The 20,000-nt window shown below is 41.1% G+C and overlaps 1 protein-coding gene across 4 annotated transcripts in view; it reads right to left on the bottom strand.

Moving 5' to 3' along the window:
• LOC137969798 (uncharacterized) overlaps window positions 1-20,000 on the bottom strand; it is an 86,660-nt gene that overhangs the window by 20,558 nt on the left and 46,102 nt on the right. For all 4 annotated transcript variants that reach the window (XR_011116724.1, XM_068816165.1, XM_068816164.1 and 1 more), the window contains exons 9-34: window positions 19,512-19,718; window positions 18,523-18,641; window positions 18,199-18,352; window positions 16,843-16,924; window positions 16,217-16,349; window positions 15,856-15,958; window positions 14,696-14,738; window positions 14,237-14,292; window positions 12,251-12,325; window positions 10,311-10,385; window positions 10,097-10,194; window positions 9,942-9,984; window positions 8,943-9,036; window positions 7,898-8,002; window positions 6,509-6,546; window positions 6,329-6,407; window positions 5,772-5,839; window positions 4,924-4,981; window positions 4,605-4,667; window positions 3,966-4,072; window positions 3,018-3,117; window positions 2,467-2,564; window positions 1,750-1,863; window positions 1,140-1,253; window positions 746-839; window positions 537-611 (exon numbers count right to left, since the gene is read on the bottom strand). Coding sequence is in view for 3 of the 4 variants with exons in the window: in XM_068816165.1 (XP_068672266.1) it covers window positions 537-611; window positions 746-839; window positions 1,140-1,253; window positions 1,750-1,863; window positions 2,467-2,564; window positions 3,018-3,117; window positions 3,966-4,072; window positions 4,605-4,667; window positions 4,924-4,981; window positions 5,772-5,839; window positions 6,329-6,407; window positions 6,509-6,546; window positions 7,898-8,002; window positions 8,943-9,036; window positions 9,942-9,984; window positions 10,097-10,194; window positions 10,311-10,385; window positions 12,251-12,325; window positions 14,237-14,292; window positions 14,696-14,738; window positions 15,856-15,958; window positions 16,217-16,349; window positions 16,843-16,924; window positions 18,199-18,352; window positions 18,523-18,641; window positions 19,512-19,718 (2,395 nt within the window). In the remaining variant the exon portion in view is untranslated. The remainder of the gene's footprint in view (window positions 1-536; window positions 612-745; window positions 840-1,139; window positions 1,254-1,749; window positions 1,864-2,466; window positions 2,565-3,017; window positions 3,118-3,965; window positions 4,073-4,604; window positions 4,668-4,923; window positions 4,982-5,771; window positions 5,840-6,328; window positions 6,408-6,508; window positions 6,547-7,897; window positions 8,003-8,942; window positions 9,037-9,941; window positions 9,985-10,096; window positions 10,195-10,310; window positions 10,386-12,250; window positions 12,326-14,236; window positions 14,293-14,695; window positions 14,739-15,855; window positions 15,959-16,216; window positions 16,350-16,842; window positions 16,925-18,198; window positions 18,353-18,522; window positions 18,642-19,511; window positions 19,719-20,000) is intronic.

Here is a 20,000-nt window from a genome sequence, read left to right as displayed (position 1 = left end):
TTCGAACTCCGGCCGGACCAACACTCAGGGTCTTTAAATAACTGAGCAGAAAGTGTTGCCTTTGTAACTAGTTGTCTCTGATAAGGACGATAAGCCGGAGCTCCCGTCTCACAGCCCTTGTTCATTAACACTGTGGGACGCACATAGTTCTCGGTGTTGTGGTCTGACCTTTCCTGCATGTGGTTGGCTTGGCAGTATGAAGGGCTTCTGTGTGAATGAGACTACAATTGTGTATAACAGCCAATAGTCAGGCTACTTAGCCAAGTGCTGGAGCCTTAATCAAACCTCAATAGTGTTGGAATTAAAATTGCCGAGAAATGGTGCATTCTCTATTGTGATTAATGAGATGGTAATTGTTAACCCCAGTAAACGAAATGAAGAGATTTTTGTCATAATCTATACGGTACTAAACGTATACGACCGATCCTCGTTGCTAGCCCAGGTAGTTAGCCCTTTTAGGTCCAAGGAAAGGGAGCGGGATGATCTTGATAATGGGATAATGTCATAAGGTAACTCAAATATAGAGGTGATCTCACCCGAGCCATGTGGTAGTCTGCTATGTCAGGTCTCATATGTATTACCCTTGTGTAGTCCAGGACAGCTTCTTGAAGCTGCAAATAAAAAAAAGAATACAGCGCAGGCGTAATTCACGACAAAATTCTTCCCTCTTGAAAGGTATCGAACTTCCAAGGACGGCAAGACCCTATGGCACCCTTTCACCGAGCACAGGGATTAGGATACTGACCATGTTGAGTTTTTGATAAGCTTCCGCTCTGCAGAGGTAAGCCCTGATGTAGGTGGGATCCACACGGATAGCTGCTGTGTAGCGTCTAACAGCTCTGATCAAAAAAAAAAAAAAAAGGCGTGAACTCTTGCTGTTGAATCGCTACTCAGTGGCTTTTATTTAAAACTACGTCTAAATGTTTACTCAGTAACCAGAATATGGTCCTAATTGATTAAATCCACTGTTAAAATAAACGGATAAGCTTAGAGATTTCTGGTTCTGGTTTTAGGGAAGACTCACCCATAAGCTATTAATAGAGGAACGCAGAATGGATTTCAAGTACTCGTTCTCTGTATTTGTATTTCTAAATGCATCTAATCTAACGTGCCACGATAGGAACTTTGTCAAAACATACTTGTGGTAGTTTGTGTATTTGATAATGCAGATAAGACCAATGTTAACATGTGCACTGGCCAAAGTTGCATCCAACTGCAGGGCTGCTTCAAAATCCGGAACAGCATCCTCCCATCTTAAACAGATAAAATGGAAATCAGTTTGTCGTAAAGTTTCGTTGCACAGTTCACGCTACTCAGCTCATAGTGAAAAATGCCTTTTCGTAAAAAAATGCATTTAAAAAAGTGTTCTTCACTACACGTTCCGCGCTCGTAACTTAGGTAAAACAGGTGGAGCAAAGAAATGGGGGGTGGAGGGGGGGGGGGGGGGGCGGCAAGAGGAACTAATGTGACTATTGCCATAAGGGAAACCAAAAATCAAATACATAAAACATTCGATTTCGTTGTTGAAACTGTTAACTGTTAGCCTCCCCCCCGTCCTCCCCCTTTCAACCGTATTGACACATGTTTCATGGAAGTTGAATCGATGTGGAACTTTTTGCTTCAACAAGCATTCAACATTTCTTTGGTTGATTGAAGTAAGTTAAAGCCGTTTTCCCGGGATTTAAGGGGTAAACGAAATGCTATTTAGAATATATGAAAAATCAAAAATAATGATCTTAAGCACTTTACCTTTTCAAGTCAGTGTAAAGAATTCCTCGATGAAGAAAAGCTTTGCCATTTTTCTCCGAATTATCCAGAAGAAGAGAAACACTAAGATCTTGCAGTGCTCTCCGAGGATGAACTCTGAAATAATAAAATAGGTAAGAAAAAAAAAAAGGAAGTCGAGCGCGAGCCAAGTGGGGCCAATACGGCCGGAACTTACCCCGAATTCGTCATAGCACGAAGCAACTGAAGGAATTATTACTCCCCCCTGGATGCGATGCTGGTCCACGGCAATGGTAATTGTTATGGTAACTAACTTTATTTATACACGTTAAATCCTTCGGCAAAGATTATAAAATAATAAAAGATGAACTCATTATCCCTAACTAAACTAACTAACCTAAACTACCGTACCCTTAACGACATAGTAAAAGCTGCTTTACAAGGATGCCTTGTTAAAACTCCAATTTTGTTAACAGAATATTATCAATTGCAGGATTACCTCCCAGCCGGTCCCATTGATACACCTGGGAGAACAGAAACAGTGTGGAGTAAAGTCTCTTGTCTAAGGAAACAACACGATGGTAGGGCCAACGATCCTTGGAATCGAACGAGCGACCCTTTGAATCGGGAGACCGGCGCGCTAATCACTACGCCACCGCACCCCCACATAAACAATAAAAAATGAGAAAATAACTTAACAACAAATTTCATTTGATGTTCAACTACTATACAGACACTCACTTTCTGAGTAAACAGCCTCTCTGACAAAAAGCTTCGGCATTATTTGGATTGAAATGGACGGCGGCGGCTAAATCTTTAAGTGCTCTTTCAAAATCACCCTGCAAAAAACAAAACAAAGTAAATTAAAAATAATAACAGTAATAACATGCAATGGTCACAAGATTAATGACATACGTAACACAAGAAAACTGCTTTAAACCAAGAATATTTTTCCGTTTTCTGTTCGAATTTACAAATGTACTGCAAAACAGTTGGTGGCGTCATCTCAGGAATAGATCCAGGCCTTTCACTAGCCCTCCATGGGACGAACGACTTTCAATTTTGTGCACTTTAAGCATGTTATGACGCCTACATTTAAGAAGCGAAATTGAAACAAGCTAAGGTAAAATTTATGTTTTACGCTGTTCGTAGTTTAGTCCTAACGTTGTCGTAATAACTATGTGTTGCTGAAACCTGACTTTTGCGAAAGAGAAAATTTAAAAAAGTACAGAAATCTTACATAATGCTATGTATGATAGTTATGAAATATAAACTGTCTGAAGGGTACATACCATCTTAGCGTGGACTTTTGCTCTGTAGGTATACGCTAAGGAGTCCTCGCTGTCCTGTTCTAAGATTATTGTGAAATCCTTTAGAGCTGTGGTCCAGTTTCTACCGAAGGGCAAAACAAAACAAGAAGTAAGAGCATTCCTCAGTCAACTGTCTCAAGAGCAAACCTTCTACCAAGCGCAGGGACTCGTTCAACTCCCATCGACAGAGGAAAAAACAGTCAAGTCATATGCCAAGCGCGCGCCAAACACTGAGAGAGTGACCTCCTATCAAGCGCGGGAAAACAGGCAAACCGTGCCAAGAGGTTGAAAAACATGTCATTTGTTCCGCGCGAAAGTAAAAACTCAACTAGCAATTCTACAAAGCTGGAGAAAACGCGGCTCAAAAGGATTTTCAGCTGAGCGTGCGCGCGCGTAAGCCCTACACCCACTGCGCGCTTTGCTGCTCGCGCCAGCCCATGAATTAAAATTGAAGAGATGTTGAGCAATATCTGGAAACTTGACCGCTGACCTACCCTGAGTGAGATTCGTTTCTTCGCATTTCTTAAGTTCTACTAGATAAATTTCTCTTACGCTACTTACTACGTGAGAGAACTTCATGGGGTTTTTGAGACTTCAAAAAAAAAAAACCGCTAGGGACTCGCAGACACTGAAATGATCAACAGTGTTGTAATCCTTTTCCATTGGGAACCCACTGTTACCTGTGGAAAACCCTTTCGAGTTTTCTTAAACGCGGGAATCGACATTTAACTGCCGCTGTGTTTAGGGTCGGAAAAATGTAAGAACTGAGTCGTGAAATTTGATCATAAAGCCTCGTAGCCATGCCTGAATACGTGGCCTATTGCCTTATTTGCTGTATTGACAAGTATTGACTAATAAACCAGTTATAAGGGTGTTGACCAACTTTCGAAAGATATCAAACGATGTACATTAAAGGTGTTTATTACTTACTCGTTCTCAAAATGAAAGAGACCTATTTCAAACATAGCGTCGGTCTTGGATGGCAAAAGCTCGGCCGCTCTCTTGTAATCCTCAAGTGCCAGGAGCGTATCCCCGCGCTACAATGCAATTTTCGCATCAACAAAATGTCACCAACAAAACGATTTCTTCCTCATCTCAGTAAGTTATTGAACAGAAAACGCAAGTAACGAGTACAAAAATTCCGCGATATTGTACATATAGCCAATCGCATTAATTCTAAACTACACAGTAAAGGCCCGGGGAGGGGAAAGTGCTTCAACATCCGTTCCTTCGATTTTGTTGAATGGCTATGTTGCAAGCGTTTGCCCTTCCCCTCCCCCCTCTCTTTAACATTGTTGGGTATGCGCGTGCGCACTTATTGGTCTCTCAGCGACGCGTCACGCCCGTATCCATAGCGACATGGCTGCAGCCTGAGATTGAATAAAAGGCCTCTCGCCATGCTTTGTTTCATCAAATGTTGATGTGTTGAAACCGTTTCAGTGCCAACCCCAGCAGTCAACTCTTTTAACCGTCATCGTTCAACAAAATCGAACAGATGTTGAAGCCTCTTGCCCAGGCCTTAACGACAAATGGACAGGAGATTCATAACTTTTAATTAATTATGTTTACCATTTTAAACATGGCCGCTCTCTGGTAGTACGTTTCTGCGTCATTTGGGTTCAACTTGATCGCCTAAAACACAAATATATCGTTATCTACATATGCAGTAAAAGGTATAACCCGTGAAAATCAACAGACAGTTGTACCATTTTAAACAGTGTGCAAAACGCAAGACTACATCTGAGTCAAATATAAGAGTGGTAATCACCGCTCACAACTCTTAACTCTTCCAGTTACTCGGTACACAACTGCCCTTGAATCCGAATTCCAGTAGGTAAAATGGACTGATCCTGACCTGTAAACGACGATTCGAATGTTTATCGCTTACCTGCGAGTAGTTGACAATAGCCATGGTTGGATCATTTTCCAGACGGTACAATTCTGCCCTGTAATGCACAACCGAAGGAAAACCAAATCAGATTGCCTATTATTTGGGCTACGAACAGTAAGGTCCTCGAGGTAGTTAATATAATGATGAAACACTATTGTCCTCCGGATTTTAAAAAAATAGTCCAGTTGTACAGGTGCCCAAAATAACCGTAGGTCCTACGAACAAGAACTATTAATGTTCCCAACCCATAACAACAAGTGTAACACACAACAGTTTATGGGGTAATGGGGTAGGAGATGAAGCACTCCATTAACAGGTCATGAAAAGGTAGGTTAACTAAGTTGTCCGGCAAAGAGAGGTCGCGATCCTCTCCAAGGCTACAATCCTCTGGGTTACAATCCGTCACATGAGAGGTCCTTACCTATCTAGGGTTGCACCCCCTGGTTTCTATGGTAACCATGCGCGATCAGAAGGCACACAACCCTCGTACAGTGAGTCTGTGGGGCAAAGGGTGACCCGCATGGGAACACTTCATCCCCACTCGTATTTTTTTTCACATTTTGACTAGATAATTACTTGACAAAGCACAAAGAGGCATTTAACCCGTCAAATTAGAAAAGAGAGTCGCTGCATGACACGCAAAAATTGCACGAGTCCATGTTCAAATAGGACATTAACTGTAACAAATCCACAGATAGTGTGCAACTAGCTATCATAATTCTCCATGACAAGGTTGCTCTGTAACAGAGAAAGCCTAGGCTCAAATGAATATCCCTCGCAGAGGTCATGGTTGTCACATCGACTTGAATTTATCATGGTTTAAAAATTGGCTTTAAAAAACTGACCTGGAGCGGAATGCCCGCGCATGCGTGCTGCTGTTCTTGATAATGTAAGACAGGTCATCAAGTGCTGCCTAAGAGATACACAGACCCGTTAAAAACCAGTCCATAAAATGTGATGTCTGCCAGCTGTATGGTCGTGTTACCATCGACGAGACCAGAAGACTTTGAATGACCTGCGGGCAGCTCATTCTGATGGCGAAATATCGCACTTCACCGGAGCAGAAAATAACGACCCTCGGCGAATCCTGACTGCGCATTAATGTGCAGTCGATCCGGGGTCGACTTTGAACAATCCGACCATTCTCGTCGCCAAAGACCACGATTTACCAGCGCAGGAAATTTAACGACCTTTGTTGAATCCCGACTGCGCACAAACGGAAGTTTATGATTGCAGTGTCGATGTCTGGAAATAATAATAATGTTAAACTCCAGCAGTCGGCACTAAAAACATGAAGGATCGACTTCCGGTCGCTAGTCGTTTTTCAAGCAACAATCGTCTTTCCTGATACGTACTCACTGGAGCATCTTTAAGGAGAGCCACTAAGAAGTTCTTTACAAACCTTTCTGTTTTCTTGGAGTAAATGCAATAAATGTCTGTGCCAATAAGCATCCAAAAGTTTAGGTTCGAGCTTAATCGATCTACGGAGAAAACAAACGTAAGAAGGTCATAAAAGTTAAGACTTCAATTGAATGCCAGTAACAATGGCAACTGCTAGCGTAAGCTGCTTCCGGCAACAGACCTGTTCAGATCGTCCCAGGCCTTCTTTAACTGCCCGAGCTGAAAATGAAAAAGACGGATTGCTAATAAAATTGCATTCTCATCTAATGATTAGGACCCAGTCGTTATTGTTCTAGGTTGTGGCTGACTTTACATATAGAATTATTTGCTGTGTTAACTATTAAGGGCAGAGAATAAGCGAAGGCGAGTCTCAGATGGGATCTGATCTAATCACTTCGCTACTAGAGATTCTGTGGTCAACGAGGGTTATCTTTGAGCTTTGACTAGAGACACATCACGCAGTGACAATAGAGAACTTGCCCAAGGACGATAACGACGACGGCAGGGAGAACACCACAAAACGCCGGAAAGGGTTAATGAACAACAAAAATGGCTCCACTTGCCCCGCACGTGCATTTGACATTTAAGCAACAGACGATGTTTTCCGTGTTTCCATAGCCTCATCTAAACACGTGGGGGAGTTGGGAGAATTCGAGACAGTTATGCAAACCCGAGACGCAGTCGAGGGTTTGCATAACTGTCGAGAAAGAATATTTAAATAGCGGCCATTTTGGAATAAGTTGTATAGGGAGGACGAGAATACTCGACGGTACAAACATACCGTCAAATTTTATTCTTAGAAGTTCATACACCTTTTCCATGCCTAATGACTCGAAATGATCGCGAGATTATTTCAATAACCGGAAGTTATATTCTTACATAACGTTTTAGTAGCCACCGTCGTCGACCTTGCTTAAGGAGGCTAACTAGAGTTTTAAGACCGCGCGCAAGCTGGGCACTAGCATGGCGTGTAAAGCCTGAACCGCGCGTATGTTTCTGAGTTTTGTGACATCAGCGTGACCAAATCTGTAAAATTAACAGCCCTTTTCACGTTAGTTTTTGTCATTTGCATTATAATGTAATCTAACGTGGGTGCGAGGCAATTTCGGGTTAAAACTACAAAATGGCCCGAAATGCTAGAATATACTGTAATGCAAATGAGAAAAACTAACCGTGAAAAGGGCTATTTTCTCGCGTTCCCATCGGTAAAAGTTTTTGAAAATTGGCTCAGTTCTAACCACATACATTTCCTATCAAATGTCGCATCTTTGTTAAAATCTGTTAGAGCTAATCGAATATATTTAGAAAAATGACAAATTACAGAATATTGGTAAAACCGTCTGCAACAACCTTGACTGTTTACCACTTCAAAATGTCAGCCAATATCATTTTGATAAAGTGGCAAAAAATAAAAATATATTCACTGAAGCTAAGTATAAATATCAAGGAATTTAGGCCAAAAATAAGAATATATGTGCCCTGTCGTAATGGTAAATCTCTACAGGGAAACATTTAAGAGAAATTAACTAGGTTTCCTTTTGTAACTCGTGCTCTGTAGTGCAGCAGTTACCTTTCGATAGACTGCGCCTCTTCTGCATAAAAATATTGCAACTGACTCGTCTCCGGATGTGGTGTTAATCAACTCCGCCAATCTCCCAACTTCATCTTGAAGGGCCTGATAACCATAACATGAGGTGATAAGCAAGTTTTTAGCGTCAAACGATAAAGATAAAGTAACTGCTTACGAGCCATCAGGCCCATCAGGCCGGCGCTTATCTCCGGTTTCCGTAGCATGAAGCGACTAGGAGGATTTCTACTCCCCCCTGGATGGGATGCTAGTCCATCGCAGGGTTACCCCCAGCATTTCGCCGGTACCCATTTATACACCTGAGTGGAGAGAGGCACCGTGAGAGTAAAGTGTCTTGCCCAAGAACACAACACAATGTCCCCGGCCAGGACCCGTCCCTGGACCACTCGATCCGGAGTCGAGCACACCAACCATGAGGCCACCGCGCCTCCCAGCGTCAAACGATAGATGGCGTCAAAACAATCCATACCAATAATGACAGAGCATTCACTTACAAAATGAAATGGTGTTGAATCTGGAAACACCGAAGATAAGCTGAGAGCGGTCTAAACAAGGAACATCTGCATTGGAAACTGGCAACACTGGACCACACCGCATACTAATCAGTCATGTGACTGCACTGTAAACTGGACGAGCCAAACACACTAGGTATCATTTTCCCGCTCTTTGCGAACATCGCACACAAGTTTTTGATGAAACACAGGTTTTGAGAGGGGATCTAAAGTTTATTGTCTTTCCAAGATTGAGTAGCCATTAAAACATGTCTTCACAAAGAGAACACTTCATTCTCCCGCGTTTCGATTCAAAGACATCAGGTGTTATTTCTGCATGGGTTCAGTGAACCTAAGACCTCCCTCACACGGTGGACCAAAACTTTAACTACTGGCCAGCGGATCGTAATACACATTGTTTAACAACATGGTCAATCTTTTTCGACAGCATTATAACATTGTTAAGTAAAACATCGTCGGCAACTTACAACCCTGGCCTATAACATAAAACAGGGGCCTCTTTGGTTTCCACTTACCTCGTATAGCTTTTGATCGGATGTTCTTATTTGTGGCTCAATCACTTGTATATCCTCTAAGATATCATCGTTGATGTCAACCTCTGTGGATTTGCTAAAAATCAACAGAAACCATTATTGAGTTAACTGGACAGGCTTTATCACAGAGCAGTTTTCAAATTTGCATGGCAACGAGTAGTGATTGGTCCAAAAATCTCACAACATACACCTTATTCGAAAATGGCCGCAATTTTAGTATTCTTCTGTTTCCTTGCAAATTGGCCCTTTTGGCCTTGCTTTCATCTTGATTTTACAGTTAACTCTGTTAGGTATCTCACTATTGCATTGCATATGCAATGCATATGTCCTCAATAAGTTTGTACCGTATGTAAGCAGTAATATGACACGTAAGTTTGCCATTCTGTCTAGCATAACCCAGGAAAAGAAAAAAATTAGAACCCACCAATGATTTCCAACAGCTGAAAAGACTATCAACGTCCAAATATGCCAACAGTCTGTTACCTACTTTCGCAATTTTACTTGAAGTTGTACTTACTAACATATAACAGTGACAGTTCAAGCAGTGACATCAAGTGAACCTCTACTCTATTGGAAACAAAGCGTTTACGCTGCTTTTGCATTCGCTGTATTCCTGAAAGTTTAGCTTAGTTAATTAGCTTCGCCGCGTAAGCAGGGTCACCACGGTAGCGAGAGCCAGTTACTGTGGCCCAGTAGATCACAACAACAGCACCGGGAAGTCCACGCTCTACTCATTGCGATTGGTGAGTGTGTTCCGGCTTAACGTCCCCCAAGGTTTATGAACTAGCATTGTGAGACATGGCTTCCAGTCAATAGCCCTTAACCGAGAAAACTTCAAAAACTAACCATTTGCAGATGTCATAACGAAGGCAGCACTTTTTCCGCAGACCTTACAACTTCTCGTATCGTAGTCCAACGTTTGACTCACTAAACCAAGCAGTCGGCGAAAGCAAATCGCACTGCTTGTTTAAATAATCTCACCTTTGCGTCTGCGGCCTAGGCGTACTCAAAGTTTGAAAATCCACTGAAATAAAAGAGAAAGAACATTAAACAAAACCATAAGTAGTAGTTACGTCTTGTAATCTTGGCTTATTTGGACTGGGCCATTCCTAATTTAACTGCTCAGTTCTACTCACATTTGATCTCAGGAACTGTCGGTGTTGGTGGGTACACTTCATCAAACCACACAAACCACACTTGCTCCCGTGTTTCATCAAAACTTGCTGGACGTGACCTGTTTGTACAACAAGACGTGCAGCCTTTTCAAAAACTACCAAGACCTTATCCAACAAAGCATCAAGTTCTAATTTAGAATGAAGGGCTTTGCAAAGGGAACATGCATGTACATACCCATCTCGTTCACTCTTAAAAGTACTGTCAAAATCTAAGAAGGTAGGCTGGCTGTTAGCTCTTGATAGCCGGGATCTGAGATATGAAAATATCCAATGGTAAAAAAAACTGTTTACAATTGAGTAACGAGTCTTACACATGCGAAAAATATGCGCAAACACCCATTTCAAATTTCAGCGGAAACAGTACGGGAGAACGATCGTTTCCCGCCTAATGAAAAGTTTGATGCCCAGGCTCTTATGAATCAGAAATATAACTAAGTCGAGGAACTAGTATTCGAAGGTCAGAGGTTCCTCTGCCGTCACGACTTGAATGAAAGATGCAAAACTCCTAAAATAAAATTTCAGAGGTATACGCTTTCCTTCTCTGTCTGACGTAACTCATTCACAACTCTGCGGCAAGTTCATTTATTAGTATTGTACTACAACAGCATGCAGTACCAAGAGCCTTCTTCCTCAATGCTAAATACTACCTGTGTAAACAAAAGCTAGCTTAAAGAGAGACATATCTTGGTATCTTTGAAATGAAATAACCCTCGGCTTTAGATTGCATCTTGGAAAGTTCTTTGTTGCTTTCTCGCGCCATATCTACTCTTCATTGAAACCAGCTATTTTCAAACGACAAAGTGCAGCTCAGATATCTCATTGTCGATCCTTGAGTTTACCCAGGATGATACTTGTTCAGTACTACTTATAGACATGAAATTTCGTGTTAATAATTTGTAGTATTGTGTTTCGAATTTTTATTATTGTAAAATGGCATAAATAATGATGTGCGAGTGTAAAGAAGTACTTCCACTTTTTTTGTGCTTCAAAGCATTTGTTGTAATGTACTGCAACAAGATTGTCCATAAAAAATAAATCAAGAGCATAAAAAATAAATCAAGAGTCTAATATGTCGCGAGCAACAGAACCCTTAGTGAGGTCTTTCTTTCCTCTTCCTCAGTGTCAGTTTCATGGTGGCCATTTGTCATCATCCTAACATGTAACATAAACCTCCAGCCAGATCGTTTAATAGCCAACAGTGGCCATTTCCTAGTAGGGATTTTGAAGTCTATAAAGTCTCTCTTTAGAACACCCTTGAATCATGATCTGGAAGGTCCAACTCTACGGTTTCCATGTTCGAGGTCTCCGTAAAATATGGTATGGGGAAATATGTGTGGCTCGAAACACAGAATGACCGGCCTCAACGCAGACGGATGAACAGATATTCCTTTGGTAGTATATCCTTCTAGTTGATGCAAAAAATTAAACGGAGACACCTTATATGGAATGCACGTATTTTGTTTTTTGTCTCCTGTATGCTGGCCACGTTTCAGCCCCACCAAGCAGTAGACTAAGCACACCAGCATCATAGATACGAACTTGGTGTATGAAAAGACAGTTATTTATTGTTTCATACTCGCTTATATGGGGCTACTAAATATGTAGAAAACCGCAAGAGGTCCAAGAGTAGTTGTAAGTAAGTAAGTAAGTAATTTTATTTATTGCCATTAACGTGAGGAGTAGTCGCCCAGTCTCCCGAGCCAGGGGCTCGGGTAAAAAACGCTCGATCCAGTGGTCAAGAGTAGCACTAGAGGACACCATGGAACCATGGAAGGTGAACTTGTTTACTTGGTCGAGTGTTACATCATTTATAACAACATGTGTTGATTTGGTGTTTTATACGCTGTCATGCACTAAAGCTAAAAATAACGCTTACCCTTTATTCTTACCTTATTTTTGGAAATAGGTAGGAAATGCTTATACATGCACTTTAAAGGGCCACTTCTTGCTGCCTTTTTATGGTGATAAATAACGATGAAATCAACGATTTCAAATGAACTCTTGAAGCTGAAACACATTGTCTTTGGCTAATTTGGAAATGATTTTGAAAGAACTATTTGGTCTATCCGCACGAAACGACGTGACATAAGATATTATGAAATGTACTTAACATACCCTGATCTCACACTGGTTCGCCTTTGAGAGCTTGTTTTTCGTTGCAAATTTCTCAAATCGGGAAAAGAAACACATCTGCAAAAAAACAAAACAAAAACAAATGATTGTCGTCGATTGCTAGAGTCAAGTTTATTTACGCGCTAGTCAAAGAAATGCAGTTAAGGTATCAGTATACCCCAACGATCACCATTTGTTGGCACCGCTTCGTGGACTGACGTTTGACCCAATAAAGTACATATTTTCTGAAAGCTTAGGAATTGTAGATTACGAAGTGCTATTAAATTAAATGAAAAAAATCAACGTTTTGCGAACGCCCGATTTACGAAAGTACCAAGATTCACCAATCAAGTTCGTTTCCGGCCAGATTTGGGTGAGAGAACACAGTAAATGCCGCTATATCTTCTTGACACCTTTCTCTGAAAAACTGTGTCGGGGAATTTCGATTTTTTGCCTCGTTCTATTCTCAGCAAGAATCATCCCTAAAACTCAAGGTCAGGAAGGTCAACTGAATGATTAGCTAGCTAGCCGTTCTATCTCGGAGCACAGAATAAAGTTTTGTCATCAAAGCGCTTTTGCCATCAAAGAGAGAATACTACCTAGACGGGTCCCTTTTGACAACAGTTAGCGAAACCAACGACCTGGGTATACCCATTGCCGACCACCTCGATACATAAAGCAGACCTGGTCTCGATACATAAAGCAGGTATCCTTGCACGCAAACCGTACTCTTGGCCTTATTCGCCGAATCTGCAGAGACATCAGTGGCACTGACACCAGGAAACTCTTATATTGTTCGTCCACTGTGGCCCAGTGGTTAGGGCGCTTGCCTTGAGATCCGGAGATCCGGGGTTCAAGACCCGCTCTGACCACTCAATGAATTTGTTCCTGGTAGTCCCTGGTTCAACTTCCCAGCTGCACTTGTAAATAGCCAACTGGTTTGCCTCCGGCCAGTTGGGATTCTTAACAGTTGTTGTTGTTGTTGTGTTCTGTTGTTTCCTTGATTGTTTCATTGGCCCTGAAAAGCCCCTATGGGGAGCGGTCAATTAAGTATGTATGTATGTATGTATGTATGTATGTATGTATGTATGTATGTATGTATGTATGTATGTATGTATGTATGTATGTAAGTTGGAATACGCCAGTGAACTATGGTCACCTTATACCTGTAAGGACTAACTCTTACTAGAAAATGTCCAGCGCCGAGCAACGAAGTTTACCTTGAGTTACCCGAAAGACATGCCTTATAAAGACCGATTGCACATATTTAATCTATTGCCATTGGAGTAAAGAAGGCAACCCAAAGACCTAGTGCTCATTTTTAAACCTCGGCCATCAAGACTTTTTCCGGCAAACTGAAATACACCATCGCACGCGAAATGCATGCAAATGTTATTACCATTACTATGCCACACACAAAACATAACTATTTAAAACATTCATTTTATTATAGATCGTTAGCTTCTTGGAACAGGCTATCTAAGGGCACCAAGAGCATGAATCAGTCGTTGTCTAGTTTTAAGAAAAGGATTTTAGATATTTATACTTGTAAATTATTATCTTACACTCTCCCAACTAGTGGGGTTTAGGGTGATTTTTATGCGATTGGGAATGGGGAGGAGATTAATAGGGTGGTCACGGTCTTGGGGGACTTTCTATTGTAGCTTTTATTATTCATTCATGTTTTGTTTCTGTTTTTGGGGGGCAAGATATCAATTGGAACCTGGTCCTGTTTCCTGCTCCTGTTGCAATATCCATCTTACGTAACGTTTTATATTTTTATATACTTATAAATTGTAATTTTCGAACGCAACGTATTCAATAAAATTAATTTAAGACGTTATTTGGGAAGCGCAGCAATGAATTTAAGGAGGCAAGCCGCGCTCAGCTAACGGTTCGGATCATTCGTTACTTCAACATTCAAGAAGGAAGCATGGCATAAAGCGAAGCAACGTAACATCCATCACCTTTCTAACATCTGCACCATACCTGGAAATTTTCCTGGCAGGTCGCTTGCGGAATTCTCGTATTTGTTGTTCTCTTTCCTGACAAGTATAAAAGAAAACTTGGCAAGACGCAAGAATAAAACAGTGACGATGTGTATGTTTATCGAGTGTTGGTTTTTGAAGAGAGGGGAAAACCGGAGTACCCTAAGTCTAGGAATCGAACCCGGGCCACATTGATGGGAAGAGACTGCCCTCACCACTGCGCCATCACTGCTCCGCCTAGAACCTTCTCCTGCAAAGGCCATTCCCAGTCGTCACAATATTTTTCTGCTACTCCATGGAAGAGTGGAAGATCTGCAGGTCTACGTTCTAATTGCCAAGAAAATTTCCTGAGTTGTAAACGAGAGCCTCTGGATATAGGATACAAAAACCGTAGCTTTTTCTCACTATTTGACCTTGTATCAGGACACTAAGAAAACGTAATCACGTACACTATACAAACCATTTCCTTTTTAGCTTTCTTTTTCATTCTTCTGTGCGATTTCCTGCAAAATAAGTGGGATTTTAGCGAAAATATCCCATTTAGCCTGCTTGCTTCGAGAAAGAGGATCCAAAACGGTGACTTTAGACCCATTCTTCTTCTAGTTATTGGCCATCTACATCTGCATCTATAATTATAATCCACAAAGGTTTTCCCATACACGAGGATTAAAACTCTGAGTTCTGACTTACCGGGCCCCGTTTTTGAAATACCCAACTCTTTTTTTAGTCTCGCTTGCCATGGAGCAATTAAGAGAAAAACTAGGCGTGCAAAAAACTTAAGCAAGCCTTATTAGTGACTTAACAACAAAAATTGGTGATAAAGCGTTGTTTATTCTGAGGAATCGAGCGCACTCTTTTCTGGCCGAGAACTGGGCTCGCTCGCCGATAACTGGGCCCACGAACGACGTGTCCATTTTCGTTGTATTACTCGGGAGAAAACAGCGTTGAGCAGTCGATAGCTTATTGTGTAAAGTGAATGCTGAAGATATTGTAGTTGTCTTTGAAATTTCAAGTCCTTACGGCTATTCCAAGGTAAGAAATACAAGTTTACGTTTTTTGTGGCCGAGAACTGGGCCCCATACTGTACTTGTAAACATTGCGAGAAGCTTGTGGTTGAATAAACTTATTAGGATGGAACTGCCTTGTAACTGTACGCCCTTTTCACACTAGAAGATGGACAAATCGTATGATAGGATGTTAGTTGTCTGAATTAAGTTTTCCTCAGAAGACGATTTGTCCGTCCAGACGAACAAGTCGACCTAAGCCCGACCTAAATTCACGTTAGACGAAAAATCGACAAATTAACCACCGCGGGGAAAGGGAACTAGCGATGGAAGCGATGGTTTATGGGAAGTTTTCAATATGGCGGGAGGAAAGAAGGTTGGCACAAAAGGTCCAGTCTTCAGGCGCTCAAACTTATCCAGTTTGTCCCCCCATTGTCTGTCTTTTATGAATTTACGTCGAACAACACTAGCGGAATGGGTCCTCTTGAATTCACATTAGTCAACCAAACCATAGGACGATTTGTCAGTTTAGACAATTTTTGTTTGTCTTCTAGTGTAAAAACGGCCATTTTAACGACTTACGTATATACATGGAATGTTGACGGTGAATTCAAACCTGTGCGTTGTGAGAGTTGTTGTTGTGCCTGTTTGTATTGACATGCTGTCTCCAGCATCTATTCTTCCCTCGTCGCTGTCAAACTGACTTTGAATTGGAAAATCTTCAACATCAAAACAAAGTAATCATTTTTAGCAGAGGTATAATATCATAAACAAGACGCAAAACATATTGTTCCTGGTATAACTAGGAACTCTGAATGCTAATCATTTTGAGCAGCAAAAAACTCTAAGCTTTGACTAGAACTATCAAAAGAGGTAAATTGACAAAGTAGAGATCTTCATCCGTGCCAATTGCGAGTGAGCACCACGTGAAGCCGGGCAAAATGTTTTTTTTTTGTAAGTTAAGGCAGTGTCTGTACCAGTTAATGTGCCATAAGCCAGAGACGTCTCAGTCACAACGGCTGATGGTGGTTTTTCCCGAGGAGCAATGCTGTCTTCGTTTGCTTTTTGCAGTTCTTTAATGGCTGCAACTTGCTCACGTTGATAATTCAACTGCATGAAGAAATAAAGTACAAAAACGTTTGTTTTCACTCATATTAGCGTGCTCTTCTCCGCAACTTCATCCTCACTCGTGTCTAGGATTACACACAATTAACGTCAGAAAATTTCTCCTAAACACTTCTCCTCAAGTAATGATATACAGCTGCAGTTACTTTAAACAAGCAATAGCGGAAAAAAAAGTGTTCAAAATCATAGTTACCACTTTGGCCAACCACAAGTGACGCAGACAACCAAAACAGCCAATCAGAACAAATAGCATATAAATGCAGGCTGCACGAAGCGCAGGAAGAAGAATTTGTTTTACATTAAGCATGCGTGATGTTCTTTTTCCAACAATCACAACGCGCGGTATTGCAAAAATACTACTCTCTCTATCGTTTGGCTTCCAACAATGCCACGAGGAGGAGCCACGTCCTATTTATTTCTGTTTGTGTGAAGAGTCATGCATCACCTGACGCTAAAGCTCTTCAAATCAACGATGTACCTCATCCATGCTGATGTCATATTCAGCGGACACCTTCAGAGCTTTCTCATTGGAAGACGACAACAAAGGATGTGACACTGATCTGCAGTACAAAACACAATAATTAGTGCCCAAGAACAAACTGAATCACAAAACAACCCTTCTTCCTTGAGGTCGACCGGTGGATTACGGAGCCATGCTGTAAAATGAGCCTCCTACAAGTGGGCACGCCACCTTCGTTCCCAGGGACTATCCCTCATCAAAGAAGAAAGAGCCTACAAACTGAATTGCGGACAGGTGTACAAGGTCCGAAGAACGTACAAAGGATTTCACTCAACCCAGGCGTTTTGACTGTACTGAAGAAAGCAAAAAATACAAGTAGTGCTAAGATATATTAATTTATCTCTCGGCCAGAAAATACGCGCGTTAACTGGCCAATCAGAACAAACAGCATATAATACGGCCTTCTAATTTGTTTGACAAGTTCCCCTTTGCCGCCCTAATTCCAAAAGCTAGGGATATAAAAATAAATAATCGTTTTCTCGGGCCGTACTCTCACTATTTCTTCCAGTTGAATCTAAGCTCGAATTAAGTCCCCAAATTAAAAAGAAAAAACCATAGAAAACTGGAAAGACAGCAGGCTTTAACTTAAATAACCAACCTCGAAGTCGGGAATTAAATATAGCTTGGATATGGTTTGATTCTACTCATGTTTGAATAAATTTGAATGTAGCTTAGAAAGTTACGATTCAAAGACCCGTATGAATCTGGTGTTCGAATCGCAACTTCCACGCTACATAGCACACTATAAACTGCACACTATAAACACACTATATGTATATGTATATGTAGTATATGTATGTATATGTATATGTATATGCACTATATGTAGCACTATATGTAGAAAACTATAAACTGACTTCGAGGGCTTACGACCGGCGTGCGGGAGCAGTAACGTACAGTACAGCATTGAGAAACGAGTGTTGGTGAATAGGCCTGTTGCAACTAACGATCACATGGTACAAAATCCGCCATGCTGGAGGGCAAGTTCATTATTATTCCCCAACTGGGACAATAAAACAAAGAGACCTGAACCAGTCAAGCTTGACTTGCTTTTGTTAGTTGCAAAAGGCCTATTATTTATTTTATCTCCAGACCAGCACAAACACTTTGTCTAAGCGTCTGCCAGTCCTATGAAATTTTTTACTACGTTTTCAAATGTACTTTTATCAACTCGACTGGATGGGTTCACTCGCCTAAGAACACAGCCTCCCCTCCCCCACGAACGTGTGACGAAGCCCTAGGGACGTCTGTGTGGGAGGCTACTATGAACACAGCACCACAAGTTTCTTATTAAAAACAAACGCCATCACATACCTGTACATCGACAGTCTCTGGTCTTGTTGTTTCTCAGCATCTGTCCCCTCTTCATCATCTGTGATGACTTGATCTACATTCACACTCCCATCCTGTTGCTTTATTTGTTGTCTTCTTTTATCAAGTACCGACACAAATCGCCCTGAAGCTCCGCCTTCAAAAATGCAATTTAATGTTATTTTAGTAAGCATGACAGAAATTTATGGGGACAGCACTTTAGAGTAATTATTGTCTGGTAAATTAAAAAGATTATTCATAGTGCACTTTGTATCTAAAACATATATAAAAAAAAAGTGCGAGATGTATACATTAACGTTTCATTACCCGTATCAAACTGATCAGTGCCTGATTGTTCGATGTGTGTTTTTGGTCTTTGGACTGGACTCATTTCAGTTTTCAGCTTGCCCAGATCACTCAGCGATCCATGCTCACGACTTAGAATTCTAAAACAAAGAAGGATATCACTCAGGCTAACAATCCATTCCAAAGTGTTTTGAAATGCCCCGCATGGAATAAGGGCCGGTTACTTTCAAATCTCCCAAGTTGTTCTGATGATCAGCACTTGTTATCCTTCAACAATATTCTTTTTCGTTAGGAGGTTCACTTTAGATGGCGCCATATTAAACTGTGCTGAATATCAATGAGGATTGCATCCTCGTCATCATTAAAATCATCACCATTATCATTAGCGATCATTGGTCGCCATCTTGATTTTTATCAACTGGAAATTAACGAGTCTAAATTCCCGCTGTATGCTTTTTGGTCTTATCTTCTCAAGAGCTCAAAAAGCTAATCGAGCTATTTCCACCACATTCCATCACATATAGAGCACTACACAAGGGATACATGTACAGTCCCTTTTCTCTGCGAATAGTGGGTTGCTAGCTGCCTTAACAACATGTACCTTCCCTTTTCTTTAAAAATGATGAGTTGTGTCTTAATTGAAATCTCACAAATTTAATGAGTAAGTATTGCACGAGACGGCCTACTGAAGTAATGGTAATGCATCGCATCCCTCCTGAACGCGTCGGCCATGCAACCACAAATTTATGCCTCCTTATAAAAGTAAAGCCACATGTACACTCTGACGAAGGACTAACACTAAAAAAAAATATTAGCTCTCCAATCTCCCTCTAGCAGTCTATTCAATTTGATCAACTCGGCTGACACAACCAGCCTTGGATTGCTTAGATTTCTTTGGACTAAACTGCTTTATATTATTGGCCACTACTTCTTGAATCCAGTCTGGCACTCTGAAGGCTGCTTTTTTATTTGAATAAACACGTATTATTAATTTATTATCATGTCATCACCTGTTTCTGGCTTTCTGATCACCAGTTTCTATCTCAGCCTCCATGTCATCATCCTCATCATCACTGTCAAACCCTGCTGTCAATGTCCTAAGCTCTGTTCCTACGCTCTCCTGTAACAGCAATGCACCCTGATAATCAGGGTACAGCTGTGACTTAATTGTTGCTGGAAGCAGGTTCATTTTTGGAGGTGCTGGTGTCCAATAGAGTCTGTTGTTTGAGTGAATAATTATAATCCAAATCAATCTACACATCTGACTATGAAAGTATAGGAAATTGTATAACACAAGTGCATTTTGGGATTTATATGCATGAGTGATGTTTTGAAAGTTCTCAAAACTGGACAAGCCATGGGCGAATGCAATGTCCCGAGTGACCATAAATAACATAATATACGAGCAAGTTCACACAATTTTTCATGTATTGTCAAAGTTATACTCAAAGAAATTACTCCATCGCTTTATGAAACTTCAGTACAGGTGTATTGCACCC

The sequence above is a fragment of the Montipora foliosa genome, chromosome 9 (genome assembly GCF_036669935.1).
Source record: "Montipora foliosa isolate CH-2021 chromosome 9, ASM3666993v2, whole genome shotgun sequence".
NCBI classification, from domain to species: domain Eukaryota; kingdom Metazoa; phylum Cnidaria; class Anthozoa; order Scleractinia; family Acroporidae; genus Montipora; species Montipora foliosa.
This window is presented reverse-complemented; position numbering and strand designations above follow the sequence as displayed.